This window comes from Barbatula barbatula (genome assembly GCF_947034865.1).
Source record: "Barbatula barbatula genome assembly, chromosome: 19".
NCBI lineage: Eukaryota > Metazoa > Chordata > Actinopteri > Cypriniformes > Nemacheilidae > Barbatula > Barbatula barbatula.
The window spans coordinates 1,243,025-1,270,049 of NC_136782.1; the positions used below are offsets into that span (position 1 = coordinate 1,243,025).

The window sequence follows — 27,025 nt, forward strand, 5'->3', positions numbered from 1 at the left end:
TGTATGTATGTGCGAGTGTTTTATAGATGTGTGTGTGCAGAGTTTGTATGTATGTGCGAGTGTTTTATAGACGTGTGTGTGCGGAGTTTGTACGTATGTGCGAGTGTTTTATAGATGTGTGTGTGCGGAGTTTGTATGTATGTGCGAGTGTTTTATAGATGTGTGTGTGCAGAGTTTGTATGTATGTGCGAGTGTTTTATAGACGTGTGTGTGCGGAGTTTGTACGTATGAGCGAGTGTTTTATAGATGTGTGTGTGTGCAGATTTGTATGTATGTGCGAGTGTTTTATAGATGTGTGTGTGCGGAGTTTGTATGTATGTGCGAGTGTTTTATAGATGTGTGTGTGTGTGCAGAGTTTGTATGTATGTGCGAGTATTTTATAGATGTGTGTGTGTGTGCAGAGTTTGTATGTATGTGCGAGTGTTTTATAGACGTGTGTGTGCGGAGTTTGTATGTATGTGCGAGTGTTTTATAGACGTTTGTGTGCTGAGTTTGTATGTATGTGCGAGTGTTTTATAGACGTGTGTGTGCAGAGTTTGTATGTATGTGCGAGTGTTTTATAGACGTGTGTGTGCAGAGTTTGTATGTATGTGCGAGTGTTTTATAGATGTGTGTGTGTGTGCAGAGTTTGTTTGTATGTGCGAGTGTTTTATAGATGTGTGTGTGTGCAGAGTTTATATGTATGTGCGAGTGTTTTATAGATGTGTGTGTGCGGAGTTTGTATGTATGTGCGAGTGTTTTATAGACGTGTGTGTGCAGAGTTTGTTTGTATGTGCAAGTGTTTTATAGACGTGTGTTTGCGGAGTTTGTATGTAGGTGCGAGTGTTTTATAGACGTGTGTGTGTGTGCAGAGTTTGTATGTATGTGCGAGTGTTTTATAGACGTGTGTGTGCAGAGTTTGTATGTATGTGCGAGTGTTTTATAGACGTTTGTGTGCGGAGTTTGTATGTATGTGCGAGTGTTTTATAGATGTGTGTGTGCAGAGTTTGTATGTATGTGCGAGTGTTTTATAGATGTGTGTGTGCAGAGTTTGTATGTATGTGCGAGAGTTTTATAGATTTGTGTGTGCGGAGTTTGTATGTATGTGCGAGTGTTTTATAGATGTGTGTGTGTGTGCAGAGTTTGTATGTATGTGCGAGTGTTTTATAGACGTGTGTGTGCGGAGTTTGTACGTATGAGCGAGTGTTTTATAGACGTGTGTGTGCGGAGTTTGTATGTATGTGCGAGTGTTTTATAGATGTGTGTGTGTGTGCAGAGTTTGTATGTATGTGCGAGTATTTTATAGATGTGTGTGTGTGTGCAGAGTTTGTATGTATGTGCGAGTGTTTTATAGACGTGTGTGTGCGGAGTTTGTATGTATGTGCGAGTGTTTTATAGACGTTTGTGTGCGGAGTTTGTATGTATGTGCGAGTGTTTTATAGACGTGTGTGTGCAGAGTTTGTATGTATGTGCGAGTGTTTTATAGATGTGTGTGTGCAGAGTTTGTATGTATGTGCGAGTGTTTTATAGATGTGTGTGTGCAGAGTTTGTATGTATGTGCGAGTGTTTTATAGACGTGTGTGTGCGGAGTTTGTACGTATGTGCGAGTGTTTTATAGATGTGTGTGTGCGGAGTTTGTATGTATGTGCGAGTGTTTTATAGATGTGTGTGTGCAGAGTTTGTATGTATGTGCGAGTGTTTTATAGACGTGTGTGTGCGGAGTTTGTACGTATGAGCGAGTGTTTTATAGATGTGTGTGTGTGCAGATTTGTATGTATGTGCGAGTGTTTTATAGATGTGTGTGTGCGGAGTTTGTATGTATGTGCGAGTGTTTTATAGATGTGTGTGTGTGTGTGCAGAGTTTGTATGTATGTGCGAGTATTTTATAGATGTGTGTGTGTGTGCAGAGTTTGTATGTATGTGCGAGTGTTTTATAGACGTGTGTGTGCGGAGTTTGTATGTATGTGCGAGTGTTTTATAGACGTTTGTGTGCTGAGTTTGTATGTATGTGCGAGTGTTTTATAGACGTGTGTGTGCAGAGTTTGTATGTATGTGCGAGTGTTTTATAGACGTGTGTGTGCAGAGTTTGTATGTATGTGCGAGTGTTTTATAGATGTGTGTGTGTGTGCAGAGTTTGTTTGTATGTGCGAGTGTTTTATAGATGTGTGTGTGTGCAGAGTTTATATGTATGTGCGAGTGTTTTATAGATGTGTGTGTGCGGAGTTTGTATGTATGTGCGAGTGTTTTATAGACGTGTGTGTGCAGAGTTTGTTTGTATGTGCAAGTGTTTTATAGACGTGTGTTTGCGGAGTTTGTATGTAGGTGCGAGTGTTTTATAGACGTGTGTGTGTGTGCAGAGTTTGTATGTATGTGCGAGTGTTTTATAGACGTGTGTGTGCAGAGTTTGTATGTATGTGCGAGTGTTTTATAGACGTGTGTGTGCAGAGTTTGTATGTATGTGCGAGTGTTTTATAGATGTGTGTGTGTGTGCAGAGTTTATATGTATGTGCGTGTGTTTTATAGACGTGTGTGTGTGCAGAGTTTGTATGTATGTGCGAGTGTTTTATAGACGTGTGTGTGCAGAGTTTGTATGTATGTGCGAGTGTTTTATAGATGTGTGTGTGTGCAGAGTTTGTATGTATGTGCGAGTGTTTTATAGATGTGTGTGTGCAGAGTTTGTATGTATGTGCGAGTGTTTTATAGACGTGTGTGTGCAGAGTTTGTGTATGTATGTGCGAGTGTTTTATAGATGTGTGTGTGCAGAGTTTGTATGTATGTGCGAGTGTTTTATAGATGTGTGTGTGTGCAGAGTTTGTATGTATGTGCGAGTGTTTTATAGATGTGTGTGTGCAGAGTTTGTATGTATGTGTGAGTGTTTTATAGATGTGTGTGTGTGCAGAGTTTGTATGTATGTGCGAGTGTTTTATAGACGTGTGTGTGCAGAGTTTGTATGTATGTGCGAGTGTTTTATAGATGTGTGTGTGCATAGTTTGTATGTATGTGCGAGTGTTTTATAGACGTGTGTGTGCAGAGTTTGTATGTATGTGCGAGTGTTTTATAGATGTGTGTGTGCATAGTTTGTATGTATGTGCGAGTGTTTTATAGATGTGTGTGTGCAGAGTTTGTATGTATGTGCGAGTGTTTTATAGATGTGTGTGTGCAGAGTTTGTATGTATGTGCCAGTGTTTTATAGATGTGTGTGTGCATAGTTTGTATGTATGTGCGAGTGTTTTATAGATGTGTGTGTGCAGAGTTTATATGTATGTGCCAGTGTTTTATAGATGTGTGTGTGCAGAGTTTATATGTATGTGCGAGTGTTGTTTAGGTGTGTTTGCACGCATCGAGTTTATATGTATGCGTGAAAAAGTGTACATGCATGCATTACTAACATAATATGTATTGGTATGGATTTCACATTAGTGCGCACATGTTTTTCATACGTGTTTGCTTGAACATCCAATATATACATGTATATGTGAGCAATGTATATGTGTGTAAGCACACTTTTATATATGTTTTCATAAGCGCAGTTTGATTTTAACCCTATACGGCGCCTAATATCCTCGCTCCAGCCACTCACTCGCTCTGGTTTCATTACAGTGTGCGCCTTAGCACTGGGAGCTGCTGTCCATAAGGTGCCTCTGCGCACCAGCCATTTCAAAACCATCCTCCAGTATTTGGGCCACGCCTCCTAATTTGCATACACTCCTCAATCCTCAAATGCCCAATACTAAATCTCCAAATCCTCAATTGGAAATGGCTAAATGATTAAATGCCCAATGCCCTACATACAAAATACCCAATCGTGGCCTAATGGTTGGAGAGTCGGACTCGTGACCAGAAGGTTGCCAGTTCGATCCTCAGGGCCGGCAGGTAACGACTGAGGTGCCCTTGAGCAAGGCACCTTACCCCTACTTGCTCCCCGGGCGCTGCAGTGATAGCTGCCCACTGCTCCGGGTGTATGTGTGTTCACCACTTGCTGTGCGTGTGTTCACTACTCTCTGGATGGGTTAAATGCAGAGGGCAAATTTCAGGTATGGTTCTCCATAACTGACAAATAGGTCACTTTCTTTCACTTTCACTTTCAAATTCATTTTTAACTTGGACTTTTAGTTTAAAATTTAGACTTTTACTTTTGGTTTAAAACTTTCAGTTTTAGACTTTTAGTTTATATTGTGACTGAAAAATCCCTCCATACTAGTAGGCCAAGACTACCCGTGTTGAGGTTAAAGGGATCATATGTTATGGAACACCTTTGCTGCACAGGAGGGATTTTCCTGCTTTCTGTGCACCCAATGAGGCGGTAATGCCGAGTCTCAGAGGAATGGAGCGCCAACTCCCACGGACACCAGAGACGGCAGATGTTTACAAGTCTGAGGTGAAGAAGCTAGTATCGACCAGTGCGGCCATTAAACTCCAGAATGAAGCAAATACAACCACAGGGGGAGCTGGTATATTCCACAGCATCTGGTTTCGCATAATGGGAAGGATCGTCTAGTGTTTAACTGTTCCTTCCAGTACGGGTGGGCTGAGCCTAAATTACTCCTTATTGCCAGGTCAAGTCCTAAATCCTTCTCTCCTGGGCGTCCTTATTCGGTTCAGGGAAAATGGGGTCGCCATAAGCCGGCATATACATATACAGTGGTGCAAAAAACTATTTAGTCAGCCACAAATTGTGCAAGTTCTCCCACTTAAAAAAGATGAGAGAGGCCTGTAATTTTCATCAGGGGAACACATCGACTATGAGAGACAGAATGAGAAAAAAAATCCACTCCTTCGTTGCCCAGGCGGTGTGTTTGGGATCATTGTCATACTGAAAGACCCAGCCACGTTTCATCTTCAATGCCCTTGCTCATGGAAGGTTTTTACTCAATCTCACAATACATGGATGCTGTATACAGTTCTTTGGATGCAATTCAGCATTCTTTCTCCTCCAAACACGACAAGTTGAGTTTTTACCAAAAAGTTATATGTTGGTTTCATCTGACCATATGACATTCACCCAATCCTCTTCTGGATCATCCAAATTCTCTCTAGGAAACTTCAGACGGGCCTGGACATGTACGGGCTTAAACACGGGGACACATCTGGCACTGCAGGATTTGATTCCCTGGTGGCGTAGTGTGTTACTGATGGTAGCCTTTGTTGCTTTGGTCCCAGCTCTCTGCAGGTCATTCACTAGGTGTGAATGACCTGCAGAGGTGTGGTTCTGGAGTTTTTGCTCACCGTTCTTGTGATAAGAACCAAGATGGCGGCGTGTGATCAGCAACATTTAACTCGTCCCTGAGATCGCCAGAACATCCAATGCTACGCACCCCACACGGCCGGGTGGAAGTGCTCGCCGGCAGCGTCGGCATCGTAAACAAAGGCGGGGGAAGCGGGAAGGGCTAGGAGCTAGGCTAAAGCTAACACCACACCAGCTCTCTTTACCCAGCATTTTCCTTGCTAATGTTCGATAATTAGTGAACAAAATGGATGAGATTAGACTCTGCATCATCAACAGCAAAATACTTTTGAACTGCAATGTCATAATCTTCACGGAAACATGGCTACACAGTGGCGGATAGAACGGCAGAGGAATCCGGTAAGACAAGAGGAGGTGGAGTGTGCATTTACATCAACAAAGCTTGGTGCATGAACTCTGTTATTGTCGGGAGACACTGCTCGGCTAACGTCTCGGTTACGTACGTAACCTCTGTTCCCTGATGGAGGGAACAAGACGTTGTGTCGAAGCCGACAGATGGGGTTCGCCCTTGAGAACCAATCATCTCTGACTATTTTGAAAAGGCCAATGAAATTGGCGAATGAAATTTGCATGCCGGGCTCCGCCCCCGGATATCAGGGTATAAAAGGGGAGCCGGCGTGCTCATTCATTCACCTTTTGTGCTGAGGAGCCTGAGAGCATCTTGTGACTGCTGCAGCGGACGGCTATTGTCGTGGCAAGAAGGACACAACGTCTTGTTCCCTCCATCAGGGAACAGAGGTTACATACGTAACCGAGACGTTCCCTTTCTGTCGGTCTCTCGACGTTGTGTCGAAGCCGACAGATGGGGTTCCTATTGAAAACGCCACGGCACTAGCCGCGTCACAATCTCTAGCGAAGCGACGTTGACCGGCCTGGGCGAGCCACACGTGAGCGCTATCGCGAAATTTGTAACCTTCCAGTGGGCAGGCAGGGGCTCCCAGAGCTTTTGGCAAAGATGAGTAGCCCCTGCCCTCTGCCAACTCAGACGGCCCCATTGGCGAGGGCCATCTAGTCGTAGGGCTACTGGGTAAGCGCTGTTCCTTCAATGAGGACTTGCGCTACGGAGACCACTTCCCACCCTAGGGGGGAATACAGTGGAGACACCAACATGGTCTCACCAAATAGGGGAGAACTCATGGGAGGTATGTGCGGAATGCCGCAAGGTGGATGTCCACCTGGGGGAGGTCATGGGTTGCCACGCGGGGAACCATCTCATGACGACATCTCAGACGGAACCACCCTAGTGGGGGGTTACTACGTGTGGGGCACTAGGTCCGGTTAGAGCTATATGTAATAACTCAGCTTGATACCCGGCCATAGGCGGCAGGGCTGCTCCGCCGAGCCCGCCGCCCTGATTGCTTATTGATGGATGGACGGACTGCCTATTCTTCACCCTTGGGGAAAGAAGGGAGGCAGCCCATAGCGCACTGATCCACCTAAGAAGGGGAATGGCGCTATGCGCAAGCGTACGCCCCACGACTGCTGGTCTCACCTGTTGGCAAGACTCGAGCTGCCGAGTCCCCACGGAGGTTTGCAAGCCTCTGCGAGGTATAGCGTAGCCCAACCCGCAACTCTACAGATGTCTGCCAGAGAGGCGCACTGAGCCGATGCCCACGAGGAGGCCACACCCCGAGCGGAGTGTACCGTCACTCAAATGGGCACGGGCTAGGATCGGCACGCCGTAGTGACGACGTGTGCGATCCAGCGCGACAAGTCTCCTCGGAGACAGCACTCCCGTTGCTGACCTCCAAAACAGACAAGAGCTGCTCAGGGCCTTGAAGCCCTCTGTGTGGTTCGAGTAGAGGCGCAATGCGCTTACTGGACACCCCACGTACAGGTTGGGTCCTTCTCCCGGTGTGGGAGCGCCCGCAAGTTCACCACCTAGTTCCCAAAAGGGGGGCGGCGGAACTTTGGGCACGTAAGTCGGCCGGGGTGTCAGGATCACGTGAGAGTCACCGGGCCTGAATTTTGGCAATCGGTGGACACGGAATGCTTGCAGGTGCCTCACCCTCTGGATGGACTCGAGCCCCAGCAGGAGAGCCAACCCCCCTCGCAGAACGAGGAAGGGGGCTCTCCGCAGGGCCCGAAAAAAGGGGACCCAAAGGTCCACCTTAAGGTCCCAAGAGGGTACGGGGCGCGGACGAGGCCTTAGCCCCTCGCGCCCTAGAGGAACCTAATAATCAGGTCATGCCGCCCCAGAGGCTCACCAGCAACTGGTACGTGATAACCGCGACAGCGGGTACCCACGCTCCAATGTGGAAGGGGAAATTACTCCCCAGCCTCTCCTGCAATAGGACAGCACGTTCCTGAGCGAGCAATTCCGTGGGTCTTCTCTTCGAGAAGAGCACCAGGACGAGAAGGGGCACCACTTAAAGGCATCCAGCCTTGTGGGCATGGCACTGGGCGGTGTTCAGGGAGGCAACAGGTCCCCCTGTGCCCGCCCAAACCACACCCAAGCCGGCCCGGAGGGGTGGAGCCGTCACTTCCCATGAGGTGTCAACTGACGAAAAAGCGCTTGGCTGTCTGGTTCAGGACACCCGGTGGGCGTGTGACATGCCGGGGCTTTGCCACCTGCTGTCTCCACTGGAGGCTGCGCGCTAGGGCCTCCGTGTCGAGGGGGTCCTCGTCCAAGGAGTGCCCAGCGGTACTGGGTGGTGTTCAGGGAGGCAACAGGTCCCCCTGTGCCCGCCCAAACCACACCCAGGCCAGCCTGCAGGGGTGGAGTCGTCACTTCCCACGAGGTGTCAACTGACGAGAGAGCGCTTGGCTGTCTGGTTCAGGACACCCGGTGGGCATGTGACCTGCAGGGGCTTTGCCACCTGCTGTCTCCATGGGAGGAGGCGTTTTTGGGCGAGTTGCGATGACTGCAGCGAGCGAATGCCACCCTGAGGTTTAGTATGCTACGCCGGTCGTGCTGTCCAGTATGCTGGCTCTGCACGAGAGGCCGGAGCCTCATCAGTGCAAGCAGGACAGCTAGCAACTTGAAGGCAGTGATCTGCCAACGCAGGCGGGGGCCCGTCCAGCGACCCGACACTGCGCGCCCGTTTGCACACCGCACCCGCACCCCGTAGGGAGGCGTCTGTCGTTACCACGACCGGCCTCAAGACCTGCTCGGGGTTAGGATGCGACGGCAGCAGGCGTAATGACGATACGCCTACTGCCAGTGCGCCACGCTCTCCAGGGAACTCATCTCTGTAGTCAGTGCTGTCGCGGTCCCATGTGCGTCAACCCGAGGGGGACAGGCCACCCCCGAGGACACCATGCCCAGGAGCCTCTGAAACTGATTTCAGGGGACCGCTGGCTGCTGCCTGAAAGTTCAAGCAGCTCAGCACTGACTGTGCGTGCTCGTGAGCGAGCACGCCGTCATGGAGACAGTGTTGAGTTCTCTAGCAGGAAAAAGGGGAGCTCCGCGCCAGGGAGAGCTGCTCTCTTTTTCCCGGCTGACCCGTTACTGACATGCCAGCCCCTCGACAGTGCCGAGGGAAACTGTACATGAGAGTATGCGGTCAGTTGTCATGAACCACTCCTGGCGTCTGACAGACACCAGGACGCGCTTCTGCGCCTCCCGAACGGCACCCTTGCAAGGTGCTGCTCAAGGTATGCAGCGACCCCTGGTTTTGGGGATGATGAAGTGCGGCTGTCGAAGCCACTGGACATCTCGGCCGAGGGGACGGTTCGATCGCTTTCGCCAGAGGGGTGGCCCCGGCCTGGAGCACAGGAACATCCCTGCCTCTGCTGAGGTAAGAGGATGCCCGAAGTCCGGCGGAGGTCTGGCGAGCTGGATCGAATGCCGAGACGGACCACACTCCCAGCCACCGTGATGGTTTGAAATGCTAACCAACCACCCAGGGACCTCACAAGGGGGGGCTGCGATCTGCTTCATCAACCCGCGGGGGTTGGTTCAATGACTAGCAGTGCTGTTCCCCCCAGGGGGAACGGCTCCGCTAAATCCCCTGCCAGGCGATGGCGCAGCTCGACGCACCGTCGAAGCGAGAGTGCTGAGGGCTGCTTTATACTCGTCATTGCGTGCCGCCACAACGCAACGTCGAGTTGCCGAACACCATCTTTCAGAGGGTGAGAGCGGCTGCAAGTGGGACCCAGAGAGAGACCTCTCCTTGTGAGAAGGCGGGCACTAGGCCCCCGAAGGGGCCCAGAAGGTGTTTGGGACACGGCAGGGACCGCCCCATTCCGACCATCCAGCAACCAAGGCTGGGTCGGGCCCGATGGTTCAATCTCTCTAGGTGGTCCTTCTCTCGACGTCTTCCTCCGGGGGGCCACCTGCGGGGGTACCGGAACCGGAGTCGACGCTGGAGAAGGCCAGGGCTGCTGGGGCAGACCACGTGCGAGACCTCGACGGCCGAAAGGCGGCCGGGTCACAGCAGGCCGGTCTGTTTCTACACTGTCAAAATGCTGCTGGAGCAGTCCTTGACAGCGCCACCAATCAGCCGACCTCGCGAGAGGGGAGTCGGGAAAGTGGCCTTTCTCGACATCGCCCGCCTGCGCAAGATTGGGTCCGAGGCATCTTTCCGGGCCACTGATGTGGACATCGTCCGACCCAGCCTGCGCTGCCACCGCGGTCCCCGGAGAGCCAGTCGGCGGCGGCACTACTTGGGTCGGTCTTACCCCGTGGGGCTCTCTTTAGCGCCCTGTCTGCAGGATGGCCATGGCGTAAGAGTGGAGGCAGCTTGGTCCACGGCACTGCCAGCCTCAACACCAGAGATGTCGAGACCTTACATGCCCTGGACGGTGTCCCGGCCCATTGACATAGTCCCTAGCTGCCTCCCCGCCCGAGGGAAGAGAGGGCGATAGAGTCAGCTAGACGGAAGCGCGCCGAAGGGGGCGCTCCAGGTCCTACTGAACTCCTTATGCAGCTCGGTAAAACTTGGCACTTGAGCCGGGCCCAATGTGCGAAGTACCCAGCCGCGAGCACCAGGGCTGCACCGCAATCCGATGCTCACGGCGGTCCGAGCGAGCATGGCTGACATCTTGACGTCTGCTCTCACCTGTGCTCGACCTCCCGAGGGAGGGAGCTTCAGGGAATCGCCAGAGTCTGATGCCAGCAGGTCGCGCTCCGATGTTGCAAGAGACACCTCATCTCCACGGCTCGTGTCCGAGCGCATGGCTGAGGAATAAGATGGCTTAGGACCATCCTTGGGGAACTGCTAAACAAGCGAGACGGGGCGCAAGCGGTCCGCGAGCCGACCGGCTGACGGATTAACGCTCACGATAATCCCCACATCACCCTGGCGGCACCGCTGGCGGCAGGGCCGTAGCCGGCAATTCGAAAAATGTCATCAGATGCGAAGGCTCCGAAGAACAAAAGGTGAATGAATGAGCACGCCGGCTCCCCTTTTATACCCGGATATCCGGGGGCGGAGCCCGGCATGCAAATTTAATTCGCCAATTTCATTGGCCTTTTCAAAATAGTCAGAGATGATTGGTTCTCAAGGGCGAACCCCATCTGTCGGCTTCGACACAACGTCGAGAGACCGACAGAAAGGGAACCTTGAGTTTCTCATGGTTAAATGTAGACCGTTTTATCTGCCACAGGAACTCACTTCCACCATTATAACGGCAGCTTATTTTCCACCGGATGCTGATGCCAAGCTTGCTATGAAAGAACTTCATGCAGCCATCAGTAAACAACAGACTGCTCACCTGGAGGCTGCATTTATTGTTGCGGGAGATTTTAATCACTCAAACTTAAAGACAGTGCTCACTAAATTTCATCAGCATGTTTCCTGCCACACAAGAGGAAATCAAAACTTTAGATCATGTCTACACAAACATGGCTGAAGCTTACGCCGCGACCCCCCCTCCCCCACCTGGGTCAATCTGATCACCTTTCTTTGTTTCTCACCCCCAAGTACTCACCTCTCATCAATCGTGTGAAGACATCAGTGAAGGTGTGGCCTGCGGGGGCAGACTTTTCACTCCAGGAAAGGTTTCTACACACAGACTGGAGTATGTTTGCTTCTCAGGCCACCAGTGGCTCTCACACGGACATAGACAGTTACACCTCCTCTGTATTGGACTACATCAATTCCACCATTGATAGTGTCACAACTCAGAAGCAGATCACCACATACCCCAATCAGAAGCCATGGATGAACAAGGAAGTGCGCCTCCTGTTGAAAGCACGTAACACTGCCTTCCGATCGGATGATGCACAGACCTATAGTACTTCTAGGGCAAATCTGAAGAGGGGCATCAAAAAGGATCAACACGCGCAAGGCTGCTGGCCCAGATGGCATCCCTGGTCGTGTACTCCTGGCATTTGGGGAGCAGCTCGCTGGACGGACATCTTCAACCTGTCCCTCGCCCAAGCAGTGGTTCCCGCATGTATTAAATCCACCTCCATTGTGCCGTTCCAAAACATTCTAACCCGGCGTGCCTGAACGACTATCGCCCTGTAGCACTCACACCCATTGTTATGAAGTGCTTTGAGAGGCTGGTCCTGGCACACCTAAAGGACTCTCTACCACCCACACTAGACCAATACCAATTTGCCTATCGTAACAATAGGAGCACAGATGATGCATGTCGATGTCCATGGTGCTGCACTCCATACTCACACATCTGGACAATTTACATTTACATTTACATTTAGTCATTTAGCAGACGCTTTTATCCAAAGCGACTTACAGATGAGGAAACATTGGAAGCAATTATAACAACATAGGCCATAAAATACATAAGTGCATCAAACTAGTCCATTAAAGCCTAGCACAGTATAAAAAGCTAAGAATAGTGAGGTTAGTAAGGTTTTTTTTTTATAAAGAAGGAAAGGGAAGATAATTAGGAAAAATCAATCAGCGACGTGTTGACGGAAGAGATGCATTTTTAGGCGTTTTTTGAAGATGGCAACCAAGTCTGCTGATCTTTTAGCAGCTGGTAGATCATTCCACCAATGTGGAACAGATCCAGAGAAGGTACGGGAGAGTGACTTTTTTCCTTTTTGGGATGGTACCACTAGTCGTTGTACCTTTGCAGACCGCAGTGATCTGGCAGCATTAGCGAGTGGAGATACGATGGTGCAGATCCGGTGTTGGTCTTGTAGGCCAGGAGCATAGCTTTGAACTTTATGCGGGCGGCAATAGGGAGCCAGTGTAACCGGATGAAGAGAAAAAAAAAATAGTTACATGCGCTCTCTTCGGTTCATTGAAGACCACTCTTGCCGCCGCATTCTGGATCATCTGGAGAGGTTTGATTGTGCAAGCAGGAAGTCCAGCCAGAAGCGCATTGCAATAATCCAGTTTGGACAGGACAAGAGCCTGGACTAGGACTTGCGTAGAGTGCTCCGATAGGAAAGGTCTAATTTTCCTAATGCTGTAGAGGATGAATCTACAGGACCGGGTGGTGCTGGCAACATGACTTGTGAAGTTAAGCTGATCATCGATTACCACTCCCAGGTTTCTGGCTGTGCTGGACGGTGTACAATAAGGACACTTATGCACGCATGCTGTTTGTAGACTTCAGCTCTGCTTTCAATACCGTCATCCCTTCCAAGCCAATCATCAAACTTGGAAACCTAGGCATTAACAACCCTACCTGCAACTGGATTATGGACTTCCTGATGAACAGGCCTCAGCTTGTTAGGTTAGGCCACATCTCCTCCACCACCACCACCCTCAACACTGGTGTATTAGCTGTGGCCTGGTGGTTAGAGTGTAGGGCTGTGATCAGAAGGTTGCCAGTTCGAATCTCAGTACCAGCAGGTCATGACTGAAGTGCCCTTGAGCAAGGCACCTTACCCCTGATTGCTCTGCAGTAATGTGCCACTGTAAAAAAAAACTACTTGTAAGTCGCTTTGGATAAAAGCGTCTGCCAAATGAATAAATGTAAATGTGTACCACAGGGCTTCGTACTGAGCCCCTTTTTCTACTCCCTTTTCACACTTGACTGCAGGCCTGTGAACGGATCTAACTCCAAGTTTGCAGACGATACAACGGTGATTGGTCTCATCAGCAACAACGATGAGACTGCATATAGGGAGGAGATCCGGCACCTGGCCACATGGTGCTCAGACAACAACCTGCTCCTTAACACCTCCAAGACAAAGGAGATCATCGTGGACTTCAGGAAGGCGAAATGAGGCACACACGACCCCATCCACATTAATGGGATGGCTGTTGAACGTGTTTCCAGTTTTAAGTTCCTGGGGACTCATTTTTCGGAGGACCTGTCCTGGACCACCAACACCTCATGCCTGGTCAAGAAGGCTCACCAGTGTCTCTTCTTTCTGAGGACACTGAAGAAGAACCAACTGTCTTCAACTATCCTGGTGAACTTCTATTGCTGCACGATAGAGAGCATTCTGACCAACTGTGTCACAGTCTGGTACGGGATCTGTTCTGTTGCTGAGTGCAGCGGGTGGTAAAAACAGCCCAGCGCATTACCGGGACTACACTTTCTGCCATTGAGGACATCCAGAAGAAACACTGTCTGCGTCGAGCTCGCAGCATTCTCAAGGACTCCTCTCACCCCGCTCATAGACTGTTTACTCTCCTGCCTTCCGGTAGGCGCTTCTGGTGCGTTCTTCCGGTGCCTCCGGACCAGAACCAGACTAAGAAACAGCTTTTTTCCCAGAGCTGTTTCATTATTGAACTCTGCCCCCCACTGATTCCACTACCTCTCTTACCTTTAACTTCAATGCTGCTATAACATTGTTTACATTGCACTATAGGGCTACCATGCATGACTGAACTGTACACACCAGTACTTCATGTTATCTGCTCTACTGGACTGTTTACACACCCACAGCATCATTTGCACTCTATACTGCTCACTTGCACACCAGGAATATTTAACTGAATGCTCATTTGCACTAATGGACCACTTCCATAACTGCACTAACCTATCTACTGCACTGTAACTCTATTACCTACATCTACTCATCTATTGCACTGTAACTTCAATAACTGCATTAACTAATCTACTGCACTGTAACCTTATTAACTGCATTTACTCTTCTTCTGGACTGCAACCTATTAACTGCATTAACTCGTCTACTGCACCATAACTTTAATAACCGCATTAACTCATCCATTGCACTGTAACTTCAACAACTGCATTAACTCACCTATTGCTCAGAAATGGTAACTGGGGAGGTACATCAGACCGTTTTGGTCGAGATTGAGGCTTTCCTTAAATTCCAAGCCGCTAGGGTATGTTTCTGCCGATATAGCCGATCCAGATCCCATTACCCCAGCTGCCTTCTGATAGGGCGGCCCAAAGGTTCCTTATCCCAGGTGGTGTATCTACAGACTGAGCTACTCTGCCATGCAGATGCTATGAAACCCTGAGTTAGTTTTCAACGGTGCAAATTTACAAATAAATTTGGGGCGGTAATGTTGAAGAGGCAGGCTTAACGCACCTGTCGGTTACCTTCCGAATTGGCAGAAGGAGATGAGTGGAAGAGGTGGCCACGATCGGGAAAATATTCCTCGCCTTTTATGGGTTACGTTTTATTCATAGACAAACCCTTAATAGTAGTATAAAACATAGTATTATGTTTTATATTTAAATTTATGTTTGCCGCTGTTACAAGGTTCGTGTATCACGCAGTGCTAAGGCTATGCTAGCCCATCCTGTTCGGTTTGCAATTATGATACCTAATTTGTATTATCACCCGATGACAAGTTTATGCATGTAATTATGCTGCTTTACTTACTATAGAGTAAGAAATAACAAAAATAACTGAATATTGTACACAGGGTATGAGGTTAATCATGTGTACACAGACAGTTTGTTTCGTTCTTTGATTCCGTGCGTTTAGTCTGTTTACATTAATATGACGGCCCTGTTCTAATGTACATGGTTTTACTACGAGTTGTTGTTCATGTGATATGTATGCTGTGAATATATTATTGAAAGCATATTGAGGCTGTAGTTTTATTTAATGGGGGCCATTATCCGGAAATGGAAAGAGCATCAGTTCACCATAAACCGGCCACGATCAGGTGCTCCATGTAAGATCCCTGTCTGAGGAGTCCAAAGAATAACCAGGAGAGTTCTCCAAGAGCCAAGAACCACTCGGGCAGAACTTCAGGAAGACCTTGCATCAGCAGGTACTGTTGTTTCAAAGAAAACTATAAGCATTGCACTGAACCGCCATGGCATCCATGCACGCTAACCACGCAAGACTCCATTGCTGAACAAAAAGCATGATGAGGCTTTGTTAAAGTTTGCGAAAGAGCATTTGGAGAAGCCTGTGGATTATTGGGAGACTATAGTATGGTCAGATGAAAGCAAAATTGAACTTTTTGGCAGTCATTCTACACATGTTTGGAGAAGAAATGGCACTGCCCACCACCCCAAGAACACTATACCAACAGTTAAGTTTGGGGGTGGAAGCATCATGGTTTGGGGCTGCTTTTCAGCAAGGGGTACTGGCAGACTTAATATTATTGAAGGCAGGATGAATGGAGAAATGTACCGGGACATTCTGGATAAAAATCTGCTGCCATCTACCAGAAAGCTGAAAATGAAAAGAGGGTGGACATTTCAGCAAGACAATGATCCCAAACACAAGGCCAAGGACACAATGAAGTGGTTTCAAAGAAAGAAAATCAAGCTGCTGGAATGGCCCAGTCAATCACCTGACCTAAATCCCATAGAAAACCTATGGAGAGAACTGAAGATCAAAGTTCATAAAAGAGGACCAAGGAACTTTCAAGATTTAAAGACCATTTGTGTGGAAGAATGGGCCAGAATCACTCCTGAGCAATGCAGATGACTGGTCTCCCTATACAAGAGGCGTCTAGAAGCTGTAATCACCAACAAAGGCTTTTCTACAAAGTATTAAATGAAGTGTGTTCAATACTTATTCCCTGTGTCATTTCACTTTATTTATTATGACTCAACTTGTATACTTTAATGTTTTGATTTCTTTGTATGAATTCAATGTTTGGCTTGATGGCTACATCTGGTGGAAATTTTGTGTCAATAGCCCACTTAGAAATCCCCTTACTGATAAAAATGCTGATGTGTCAAATACTTATTTCCCCCGCTGTATACAGCTAAAATCCATATCTTAAAATAAACCAAAATTTAGTTATTTGGTAAGTTCATAAAAATCAGTGTCAAAACCTGTCTGATTACCTTCCCCGATTTACAACGGTAAGTTTATAATAATGATTGATACATTGAGTTTGAGCGCCGACCTGTCATGACCTCAGCCTGATCAGCCGGCGTGTATGCTGAGGTTTATTTATCATATGGTCTGCCACCCCTGTGTTTATGTTTTGTGTCCGCTATATGCTGACGACGATCAGTTTGCCTTCCCTGGGTCTTTCGCTCACCTGCCCCCATTTCGCCTGTTGCCTGGTCCTAAAGCCTGACGCTAACTGGTCTTTAATTCTGCTGCTCTGGGCCTGCTTTCTGGATTCCAAGCCTGCTAGCTCTTAGGACTTTCCCACCAAGTCTGCTGATCCCTTTTGCTGGTCTAACAGGCCTGTGATTTTGGTTTGGACAGATTTTTCCTCTTGCGATAACAGAGATAGCCCAACTTGAATCTTGTTTGTCCATTTCCACATTTCTTGTAGAGATTCCATTTTTCCTCCGTTTCTGTGTTGTATTAGTACTTTGTTACTGCAGCACTATTGTTCTAAAGGCATATGAATATAATTCAAATATTCCTAATAATATTCCTAATAATATATACACTACCAATAATATTTTTGTTCTGTTTAGATACCGCCTAGCACCAGCGCATCATTTTCCTATCCCATTTGAGGATGTGTATCGTGTGGTGAAATACTTCCTTAATGTTGACGTTCTGAGGAGCTACCATATCAATCCAGAGCGAATTGGTGTGTCTGGTGACAGCGCAGGAGGCAACCTTGCAGCTGCCGTGGCTCAGCAGGTAAGGGAAAGTACAGTGTATAGTATAATGTTAGAGCATGTGACAAGGAAAATCAAATGCAATGTACTAGCAAGTTTCTAGCAAGTTTGAATGTCTAGTTGTATATTTATGTTTTATAATTGTACTCAGTTGCAGCAGGACTCAAGAAACAATGTCCAACTGAAGGTCCAGGCTTTAATCTATCCTGTCCTGCAAGCCCTGGACCTAAACACCCCCTCCTATCAGCAGAACCAGCGTATGCCTATATTACCCCGCACACTGATGATTCGGTTTTGGAGCGAATACTTTACCAGCGATAAGTCATTTTTTCGTGCCATGATGACAAACACGCACAATAATCCGGAATCAGCTGCTCTGCTCAAATTTGTGAACTGGAGTTCATACTTACCAGATTCGTACCGACAGACTTACAATTACAGTGCCCCACCTGTGGCCATTGGAAACAATCCAGTGCACTCTTTTGCTTCCTACCGTTGGCTCGCAGATCCACGGGCATCGCCACTGCTGGTGCCTGACACAACTTTGCAGTTACTGCCTAAGACGTATGTGCTTACATGCGAGTATGACGTACTGCGGGACGATGGCTTAATGTATGTCATGCGTCTGCGTAATGCTGGAGTTGATGTGACACATGAACATTACCCTGATGGATTTCATGGTGCACTTATGTTCACTGTGTGGCCCACAGACTTTGAGATTGGACGTAGGATGATAGACAACTACGTTACATGGCTCGAACTAAATTTATAACATGTCGAATGCAGCTGTGCTTTATGCCTTACTATCGTTCGACTGGTTCAGATGACGTTTATTTTTCATTATTTATTTAGTTTTTTTGCTCTGTTGTTTACAGTGCACCACTTTTGTTTAAAGGGCACACTTACGATTGTATTTGATAGTCTATCATGGCATAAACATTCCTGGCCACAGCTGGTCTTAATAAGCACTGGTCTAAACTGTTTCACACAGTCAAGTATTACATTTTACATTACATTGTACAACTGTGTATATGTTTCCAACAAATATTCAATATCTGAATTAAATCTATATCACTTGCTGTTTTACTTTCCTGAAGGTTTGATATGATATTTTATTAACTATATAACAAGTTTAACTTGATGTTTTGAAATGCAGGGAAATAAATTAAAGTGTGTCTTAATGTGTCATACTAATTTAAATGTTTAAAGGCACTTATCAACATGAAGTCATTTGGGATACCATTTTATAACATTACTAGTGTAGTCATGGACCAACTGCATTTGTGACCTTGTCAATGGAAAGAATAGCCCATAATAAAACAATGTGACATTATGCTACATTTTATTTGACTCTTTTCTGGGGTAGTAAGCATGTTGTGGCTGAGAAAAGATTTTCAAGGAAATGTATACTTATTTTATAGCCTACATAATATTAAGACTTAAGAATGGTGATTACATTTATGACCTGAGCCTAAAAATGCTTTAAACATTTGTTTGATATTATTTTTGTATCAACCAACCCAAACCTTTGTGTGTGGATTGGCGAGTACAACATATGTTGGTATGTGACCACCTTTTGTAGCTAAAATTAAGAAATGTCTTTTTCATAACCTACCCTTTTAACAAAATACTGGAATCAAATAACCTTTTGCTGAATTTGTCTCAACAAACTAAGTTAAACTCCCTATATGGTGTGCAGAGAAATCATCTAGGTTGATTTTCCAGCATTTTCTGCATATTTAACCTATTTCCAACAGTCAGAGATGACCCATAAGCCCTGACACAAATTTTGACGGACAGAATGATTTGACTTATCAACATATCTCCGTCATGGCTTATATGAGGACACTATAGAAAACATTAGAGTTTGATTAGTATATGCAAGAATAATGACAAAACTCCGAAAATAAAGAATACATTTTATGACAAACATACCTAGCCCGTCTATTATTTGAAAACATCTGTATATTGCAGCGGGAGATACTTGACATGAACATGTCTGGCAACACTGCAAGCAGAAAATGAAAGTGGGGACAGCAGGAGGTTTTTATTACCGACATTTTTCTGATATGAGTGAAATTCCACAAGCATAATAGGTCTTTCTCAGAATGGGAAAGCAGAGAAAAACAAGTTAGGAAGGAAAGTGTATATTGATTCTAACTCGTATTAGAGGCTCAGTGGCACATAACACTACACACAAAGAAGGGCAATATGTGACAATATGCCATCTCTTAAAACAAATTTCCCTATACTGACTTATTTTCATGCTGTACATTACAAAAGGATCACATGAAGTACAACAAGTTAGGATGTAGAAACTCAGGTTGTACAGGCAAAATCTTGAGACAGACATAAAGACTAATGACCTCTGGAGCAGCACGAACTACACAGGGACTCAAGACAAACATGGAAGAAGAGGAAACGTTTGTGGCAGATAGCTACAGTACTTTGAGGCCATAACAATTAAAGCTGACTAAAGTGATGGGTTGTAGATGTCCACCCTAAGATGGAGACAGCTTCTGATGGAAGTGGCCAGTCATCTGTCTTCTTGGACTTACCCAAGAATTCAAGGGGGATGGTGTGGAATATTTTTTTTGTGGTGTTGGGGGAGTGTATGTCCCGTAGCTAACCCGCACAATAATATCACATGATATTTCATTTAATAAATATAAAGAGTTATTCGAACTATAGGATTTATTCAACACAATTTGAGACATCCAAATTGAATACAATTGAAAAAATTTCGCAAAATATTATTACAAACAAAAGTTTTCTATTTGAAAACGTTTTAATAATGTCATTTTTACCCTTGACAAATATGCATTTTCAGCATCATTACTACATTTAGTATGCCATGTCACATTAACTCAAATGACCACTGTATATGTTTTGTCCATCCTTGCAACGATCACATCTGAGGCAGAAAACGCATCAAATCAATATGTAAATTAATGCATCAGAGATATAAATAGACCAAGTTCACATCTTACTAAGCATACAAGCTTACAAGCATACTACATTATAAAATGCTTAAAGTCACTGTGCAATTAAAGGGATACTGCACCCAAGAATTACATTTCTGTCATGAATTACTCACCCTCTAGTTGTTCCAGACATGTACACATTTCTTTGTTCGGGTGAACACAAAGAGAGATATTTTGGAATAATTTTAGCAACCAACAGTTCTGAAATCAAAAGTGCCCTGTTGGTGTTCCTACGTTCCTCAAAATATCTTATTTTGTGTTCAACAGATCCAAAAAAATCGTACATGTCCGGAACAACTAGAAGGTGAGTAATTCAATTTCGAGTCTGTGTTGGAGTGTGCTGCAACACCAAGGTCTAGTAGCACCAATAACAACAACCTCGGTAAGACACCAAAAGCAGATAATTTTTAACTCAAAGCAGTCTCTGTACTGTGATGTGCTCTAAATCCAGACTGGATTCTTCATTGATGTCATTCCTTTGGAGGAAGGAACATAATTGACTTGAAAACACTAAAATAATTTGTCGATTAGCACTGCGTTATTTATATATTTTGTATTTTTGTATCACTGGTCAGAGAAGGGTCCGAACTCGCGACACAGTGCCTCTTCTCGCAACTTAACCTCGACTAATAAGTGCTGATCTGGACACAATTGGACTTCTAGATTGTGAAATTTGGTTATTCAAAGGTTGTGGCTTCGAGTCCTACCAGAGTTGTTGTTGCTTTAGATTTGTAGGAAACTCGTCATCTTGACTAGGCCAACAAGTACTGTAACAAGAAGAGGGGGTACACATATTCACTTAAATTTTGTCAGGTCCCGGGTCTGATCACCCGCTTGTTTAGTCAGTTTCAATTTACATGTATTCATTTGGCAGACGCTTATAATCCAAAGCACTAAATAGTACTGTTAGTTTACAAGGCCATCCTACTAGGAGGATTAAAGCTGGAGTAAGCAAAGGAGAAAATTAACAATAACACAGAGGTAAGTCAAATAAATGCGGAGACTGAAGATGATGGGTGTGAATCTAGACCTGGAGCAATAAGTTCTTCTTCGGTGAATCTTTTTTTTTGGCAGCTTGCAATCTTTGCGCATTACCGCCATCTACTGGATTGAGGTGTGATCACATTGGAGCATGAAAATTGGGATTAGAGCCCAAGCTTCAACTGGCGCTGCGTGTTCAGCTCCTCAAGATTCAACCTTAGCTCACCTTCAAAGAATAAATAAACTAACATAAAATGTCTTCTTGCTATTGAAGGACTTTTAATGTGATTTTATTATGGTTTAAACGTGCTTTTACATATAAAATGCTTTTTGATTTCATTATTGATCATTAACTGTGCATAATATGTTAAAAATATAACAAGTGTGTGAGTTAACCAAAGGACTTATTTGGAGTGAACTTTCTGTACCATGTGTGTGTGTGTAAAGATCAGATTACGCAGAGCTCATCGAAATTTGGTGAGATATGGGGTCTCCACAAATAGTCGGGACAAGCAGCGTGAACTGAGGAACAAAGGAGAGGCAGCGGATTGGACGTGTTCAAATTGTTCAACACTATCTGTGTATCTTATAAAAATTATATCACTGCTTTGATGACAGACTGTGATCCAGTAAACCCACCAAAGTTTGTTCAAAGTTACAGAGTTCTCTGAAGTGTTTCGCTCTCTTCAGCATACTGCCTACATGCCAGAAGTACATGCTTCACGGTTTCTGTTTCCATACAAAATGGGCACATTCCTGTCTCATGTTTCCCTATTGTGCGTAGTCCACTATTCAGTCCTGTATGCCCTAGCTTTAGCCTGGTAAGCCAGGTTTCCTCCTGTCGTGAAAGTGAGCTGATCCTTTTAACTGTTACAGTCCATTGAATACTATACAAGTGCCTACCTTTTTCCCCTTTATTTATCTTGCCAGAGTTTATGAATACCATCTTTAATTATTGTTTTGAATTCTGATTATATTATATTAGCTTCTGTTGAGTTATCCTGAAAATCATCTGATGAACTTCATCTACAAGATCTTGTCTACATGCAGATTTTCCAGTCTCGATGCTAGTTAGGGAGGACATGGAATCTGAACAAATAGCAGAGTCACATGGTTTCATTTCTTCTACCCACTGTAATGTCATTATGATGGCTATCATATCTGCAGAGAAGATTGAGAGATGGTTTGAGGTTCTTTTTTGAATTATGATATTATATTTAGGAATGTATACAGCCACCCCCGTTTTACCTGCTGGTTCTTTGGAAGCATCTGTAAATATTTGTACTGTGTCATCATACATTCTTTCTAGATATTGCTGTACACTTTGATGAAATCCCGTTTTGACTATATTTTTTGCTTCTAGACTAACTACATTATAGCAGAAAAACCAAGGTGTAGTTGCGCTGAAGTTAACAGTCTTGTTGCAAGTTATAGTACCGATTCCCATCATCTGCCTCTTTATTGCTATTCCATCCAAAACCACTGTCAACATTGTAACCATATTCCCAACAATCTTCTAGCACCAATTTTGTAGGGTGTGTATTTTCATGCCCTTGTAAATTTACCCAACATGCTAAAGAAAGCTTTAATCTCCTGAGATTTAAAGGCATCTCCCCTACTTCTACTTGCTGCGCTGGGATAGGTGATGTTTGAAAGGCTCCACTACACAGCCGGAGAGCTTTAGACTGTACCCTGTACAATACAGCTAATGTAGATTTTCCTGCTGTTTTGTATACTGAGCATCCATAGTCCAACACCGATCGGATTATTGCAATACATATTTTTTTAAAGAAGAACCTGACGCCCCCCCAGCTGTACCCTGAGAGACACTTCAGAATATTGATTGCTTTCTTACATTTGTCCACCATTTTCTGAACAAGTGAGTTTACTATCAAACCACACACCAAGATATCTAAAATCATTGACCTGTTCGAGAGATTGTCCATATATCGTAAGATCTATTGTGGGTTTTACCCTTTTCTTAGAAAAACAGATGAATTGCGTTTTATTCCACTGAAAGGTGAAACCCCCATTTAAATGACCATTTACAGACCTGACTAATTGCTGTTTGCATTCTTTGCTGTAAATTGACAATATTACGACCCCTGACCCACAATGCTCCATCGTCTGCATATAACGCCCTGTTTATCTTTTGATTCACTCCGTCAAACACCTCATTAATCATTATATTAAACAGAATTGGACTGAAAACACTACCTTGTGGGGTGCCATTTTCTATTGTGTATGTGCCTGATGAATCTAACCCTATCCTGACCTCTATGGTTCTATCCTTTAAAAAAGCTTTTACCCAGTTAAACATTTTACCACCTATTTCCATTTTATTCAACTTAATTAAAAGTCCTTCCACAGCATATCATAAGCCTTCTCTATATCAAAAAGGGTTGCCAAAACAGATTCTTTGTTAACCTGTGCTTTACGTATCTCAATCTCCAGGCATACTACAGGGTCCATAGTTGTTCTTCCATTACGGAAACCACTCTGGTATGCTGTGATCATCCCTCTGCTTTCCAATTTGTACACTTACCTTTTAGTAACCATCCTCTCCATGTTTACATATGTTGGATGTTAAAGCTATTGGCCTGTAGCTTTTGACATTCGTTTTTGTCAGGATCTGGGTATCCTCCCTGTCTCTTCCTTTACACACACGCTCTCATTCACCCCTTTACACACACATTTATACATATTTATACTTCATCTCTCTTTGATACACTCTGTAGCATTAAGATCTACTCTTTCATTAGCCCTGTTATCACCTGTCGCTCGTCACAATCAGCGCTCGCGATGTTTTGCGGTGACACCTGTTTCTTGTCTTGATTAGTCTGTCTACTTCTAGCGTTTGTTCCTTCTGTTTCTTGTCGGATTATTGTGTGAGTAAGCTCTTGTCTGCTGGCATTGTATTCACCCTGTCTTGTTTTATAGAGCAGTCTTGCCTTGCCTTGCCTTGCCTTGCCTTGCCTTGCCTTGCCTTGCCTTGCCTTGCCTTGCCTTGCCTTGCCTTGCCCTTGCCCTTGCCTTGCCCTTGCCTTGCCTTGCCACTGGACTCTGTACTAGTCTCCTCCTCGGAGGTTCCTGCATCTAAGGGGAATTGTTCCCTGAGCCATTTAGATTATTTTGCATCTAAGGGGAATTGTTCCCTGAGCCATTTGGATTTATTTTTGTGTTGCAATTTTTCTGTTTTGATTCTGACCTCCTCGGGAGAGTATTTATGTTCTGTTTTTTGCGCAGCTATTGAGTCTGGCATTTCTGTTGAACATTAAAACCTCAGCATTGAACCTACCTCGCTCTTGGGTCTTCTGTTTCTGACCGTATAACAGTTTTATCCTTTCCTGGTTTCCTATTGGGACTATTACTGAATGTTTCCACCCATTTGGCAACTTTCGTCGCTCCCAAATTTTGTTATATAAAACCAGCATCACTGTTTTTGCCACATCAGATAGTTCTTCAATCATTTTATATCGTATCCCATCTTGCAAGCATTTCAGCTTTTTCTCTACTGGTTACTGCCTCAGTGTCATTATCTCTTAACACTGGTAGTGAAAAATCCCTTCTTATGCCTCCCATCTTTTTGATCATTCCCAATATATCCATAATATTTATTCCTGTCCCAATGTTATTACAGAAATCTCTCCAATATTTCCTTTTGGCTTCTCTTATAATTCTTATGGTTTTAGCCTGTGCTCTTTTATACTCCAATAACTTATCAAATGAATGATTAGATTTAACAATTTTAAGGGCTTCATTCCTGCTTCTAACAGCCTCTCTACACTCATCACACCACCATGGTACCATTTTCTTCTTCTTTACTCCAAAAGTTTTACCAATAGTTTCTTCTGCTGTCTCATGTAGTATCTTAGGAATCAAATCATTCATCTCATCAATGTCGTCACTCAAATTTGGCATGACTTCAATTAGTTTGTTGCTTGTTTTAAAAATTATACAGCCCCAATTGGCCTCTTTCATTCTCCATCTTGGGATCCAATTTTCTTATAAAATAACATTTTGACTCCTTACTTTTACCCAGATAGGGTAGTGATAACTGCCCAATGTATTGTCTCTTTTCACATCCCACATGCAAGTACCTGCTAGTTGTTTTGACACAAAAGTAAGATCAATTGCTGATTCTACACCATGAGCTGCATCAAACCTAGTGCCTCTTCCATCATTTAGACATTTACATTTAGGCATTTGGCAGATGCTTTTATCTAAAGTGACTTACATAACATTATCCTATACATTTTACATAGGTATCTGCAATCCCCTGGGATAAAACCCACAACCTAACGCAATGCTCTTACCACTGAGATACAGGAAAGTTTTACAGCTCGCCATGTGGTTAGTGTGCCTTGACTCTCAATATAATTTGCCTCTCTATTTAACTCCCTTTGATTTTCTGTCCTGTGTCAAACCGTTAGTTTTCGTTGTCACCCCTGACTGCCTAGTCTTAAAAATCTTGTCTTATTTTAAAGTTAGACTCACCTAGTAATTACTCTAGTTCAAGCTCCAAAGCTGTTAGCCATCTGCACAGTGTTCTGCCTCATCTGTGCCCTTAGTTGCTACTATGACAACCATGGCTCTCGCTGGCCTCCTCTTGAGCGGAAGCTGTCTCTACCATCGGGGTTCTCGTCATTCAAGTGGATTACTCGCAAATGGATTTTTCCTGTCACTATGACGGCGTGATCGGTACACATTGACCTAACAAATGTCCAATTTATTGTGTTATCTTGTTATTGTGTGAGATGTTCACAGATAAGTGATATTTTCTTCACTTCCTCATTTATGCATAGATATATACTGAACCCCTTTTTAGTAAACTTTGACTTTGAGTGAACTACACTTCTGTGTCTGTGTCATTCTCGGTCCCCGGATTGCTCCGTCGACTAGACCCTTCAACTCATAAAAGCTGTTGAAACAAGATTCAATAGAAGGGAAGGAAGGAGACGGTAACCGGCGAATATAAAATAACTTTTAATTAATAAAATCAACCGTAAATAAAAACACACAAACCGCAACATAAAATCCAGGCCTGGTCCTATCTCACTGACGGTCCGTTCGCTCGTCCTTTTATATGCTCTACAATCTCCTCCTCGGCCTCGCATCCCGGCTCTCGTCCCGCCTACCTCGCTACAACTGTATATCTCATTTTTGTGAAGTGGTTGCGCACAAAGATTGATTCGCAAATTGATTCGCCGTATCCAAGAGACATTCATTTTCGAAGGACGGAATCGACCTGGAAAAAAGGATGGTGAAAGACGGGTGGGGTGATCCGAATTGGGATTATACATACATGATTAAAGCTTATGCTCTATGGAAAGGTTTGGGATGAAGGTCCTGAGAAAAAACAAATTCTTGCTAATGTAGCAAAGCAGGGTGCATCTAAAATGCCACCGTCATACAGTACTTTTTGCCAGCCCGAAACTTTGCCGTCAGCCCCTGTGCAGCAGAAAAATGGTCCCCAGAACATTCAACCCAGCACACAGCGCAACGCAATTGAATACGGGAAACCTGATAAAAAGACGGAAAAAAAAGTCAGATGGTGAAATTGTTACGTGTGACACACCTCAGAATTCAATGGTTTGGATCCAAGCTGGCAATGCCGTAAATATAGGACCGCTAAAAATGTCTGATATGGAATCAATTTGTAAGAGTCTGCCATCCCCACAAGAAAGTAGGGAAATATGTGACTGTTTTAAAGAAGCATACAAAATATGCACATAGGAGCGTAGGAGCGATTTCAGAGCAGTTTTTTTGAGAACGCTCGAGGGAGATGTAACTGAGCAAATGTTAGTACAAAAGTGCCCCACGTTATCATCCGACAATGATAAGATAACCGGCAGTGGAACGTCTCAAAACCTGCATGAATTATTTTGGGAGAAGGTTGCTAATGTTGACACGTTTTTCACAGAGTTGAGAGTTTTTCTTCATGAACGTCTAGGTAGCAGACAAGATTTATCGTTTGCTGCCAGCACTAAGC

General features: G+C 44.9%; 1 protein-coding gene across 1 annotated transcript in view; it reads left to right on the forward strand.

Annotated features, from left to right (window-relative positions):
* aadac (arylacetamide deacetylase) overlaps positions 1-18,995 on the forward strand; it is a 68,493-nt gene extending 49,498 nt beyond the window's left edge. Inside the window, exons 5-6 of the mRNA XM_079481088.1 lie at positions 16,919-17,090; positions 17,220-18,995. Of these exons, the coding sequence (XP_079337214.1) occupies positions 16,919-17,090; positions 17,220-17,840 (793 nt within the window). The 3' untranslated portion in view covers positions 17,841-18,995. The remainder of the gene's footprint in view (positions 1-16,918; positions 17,091-17,219) is intronic.
* The last annotated feature ends 8,030 nt before the right edge of the window (positions 18,996-27,025 follow it).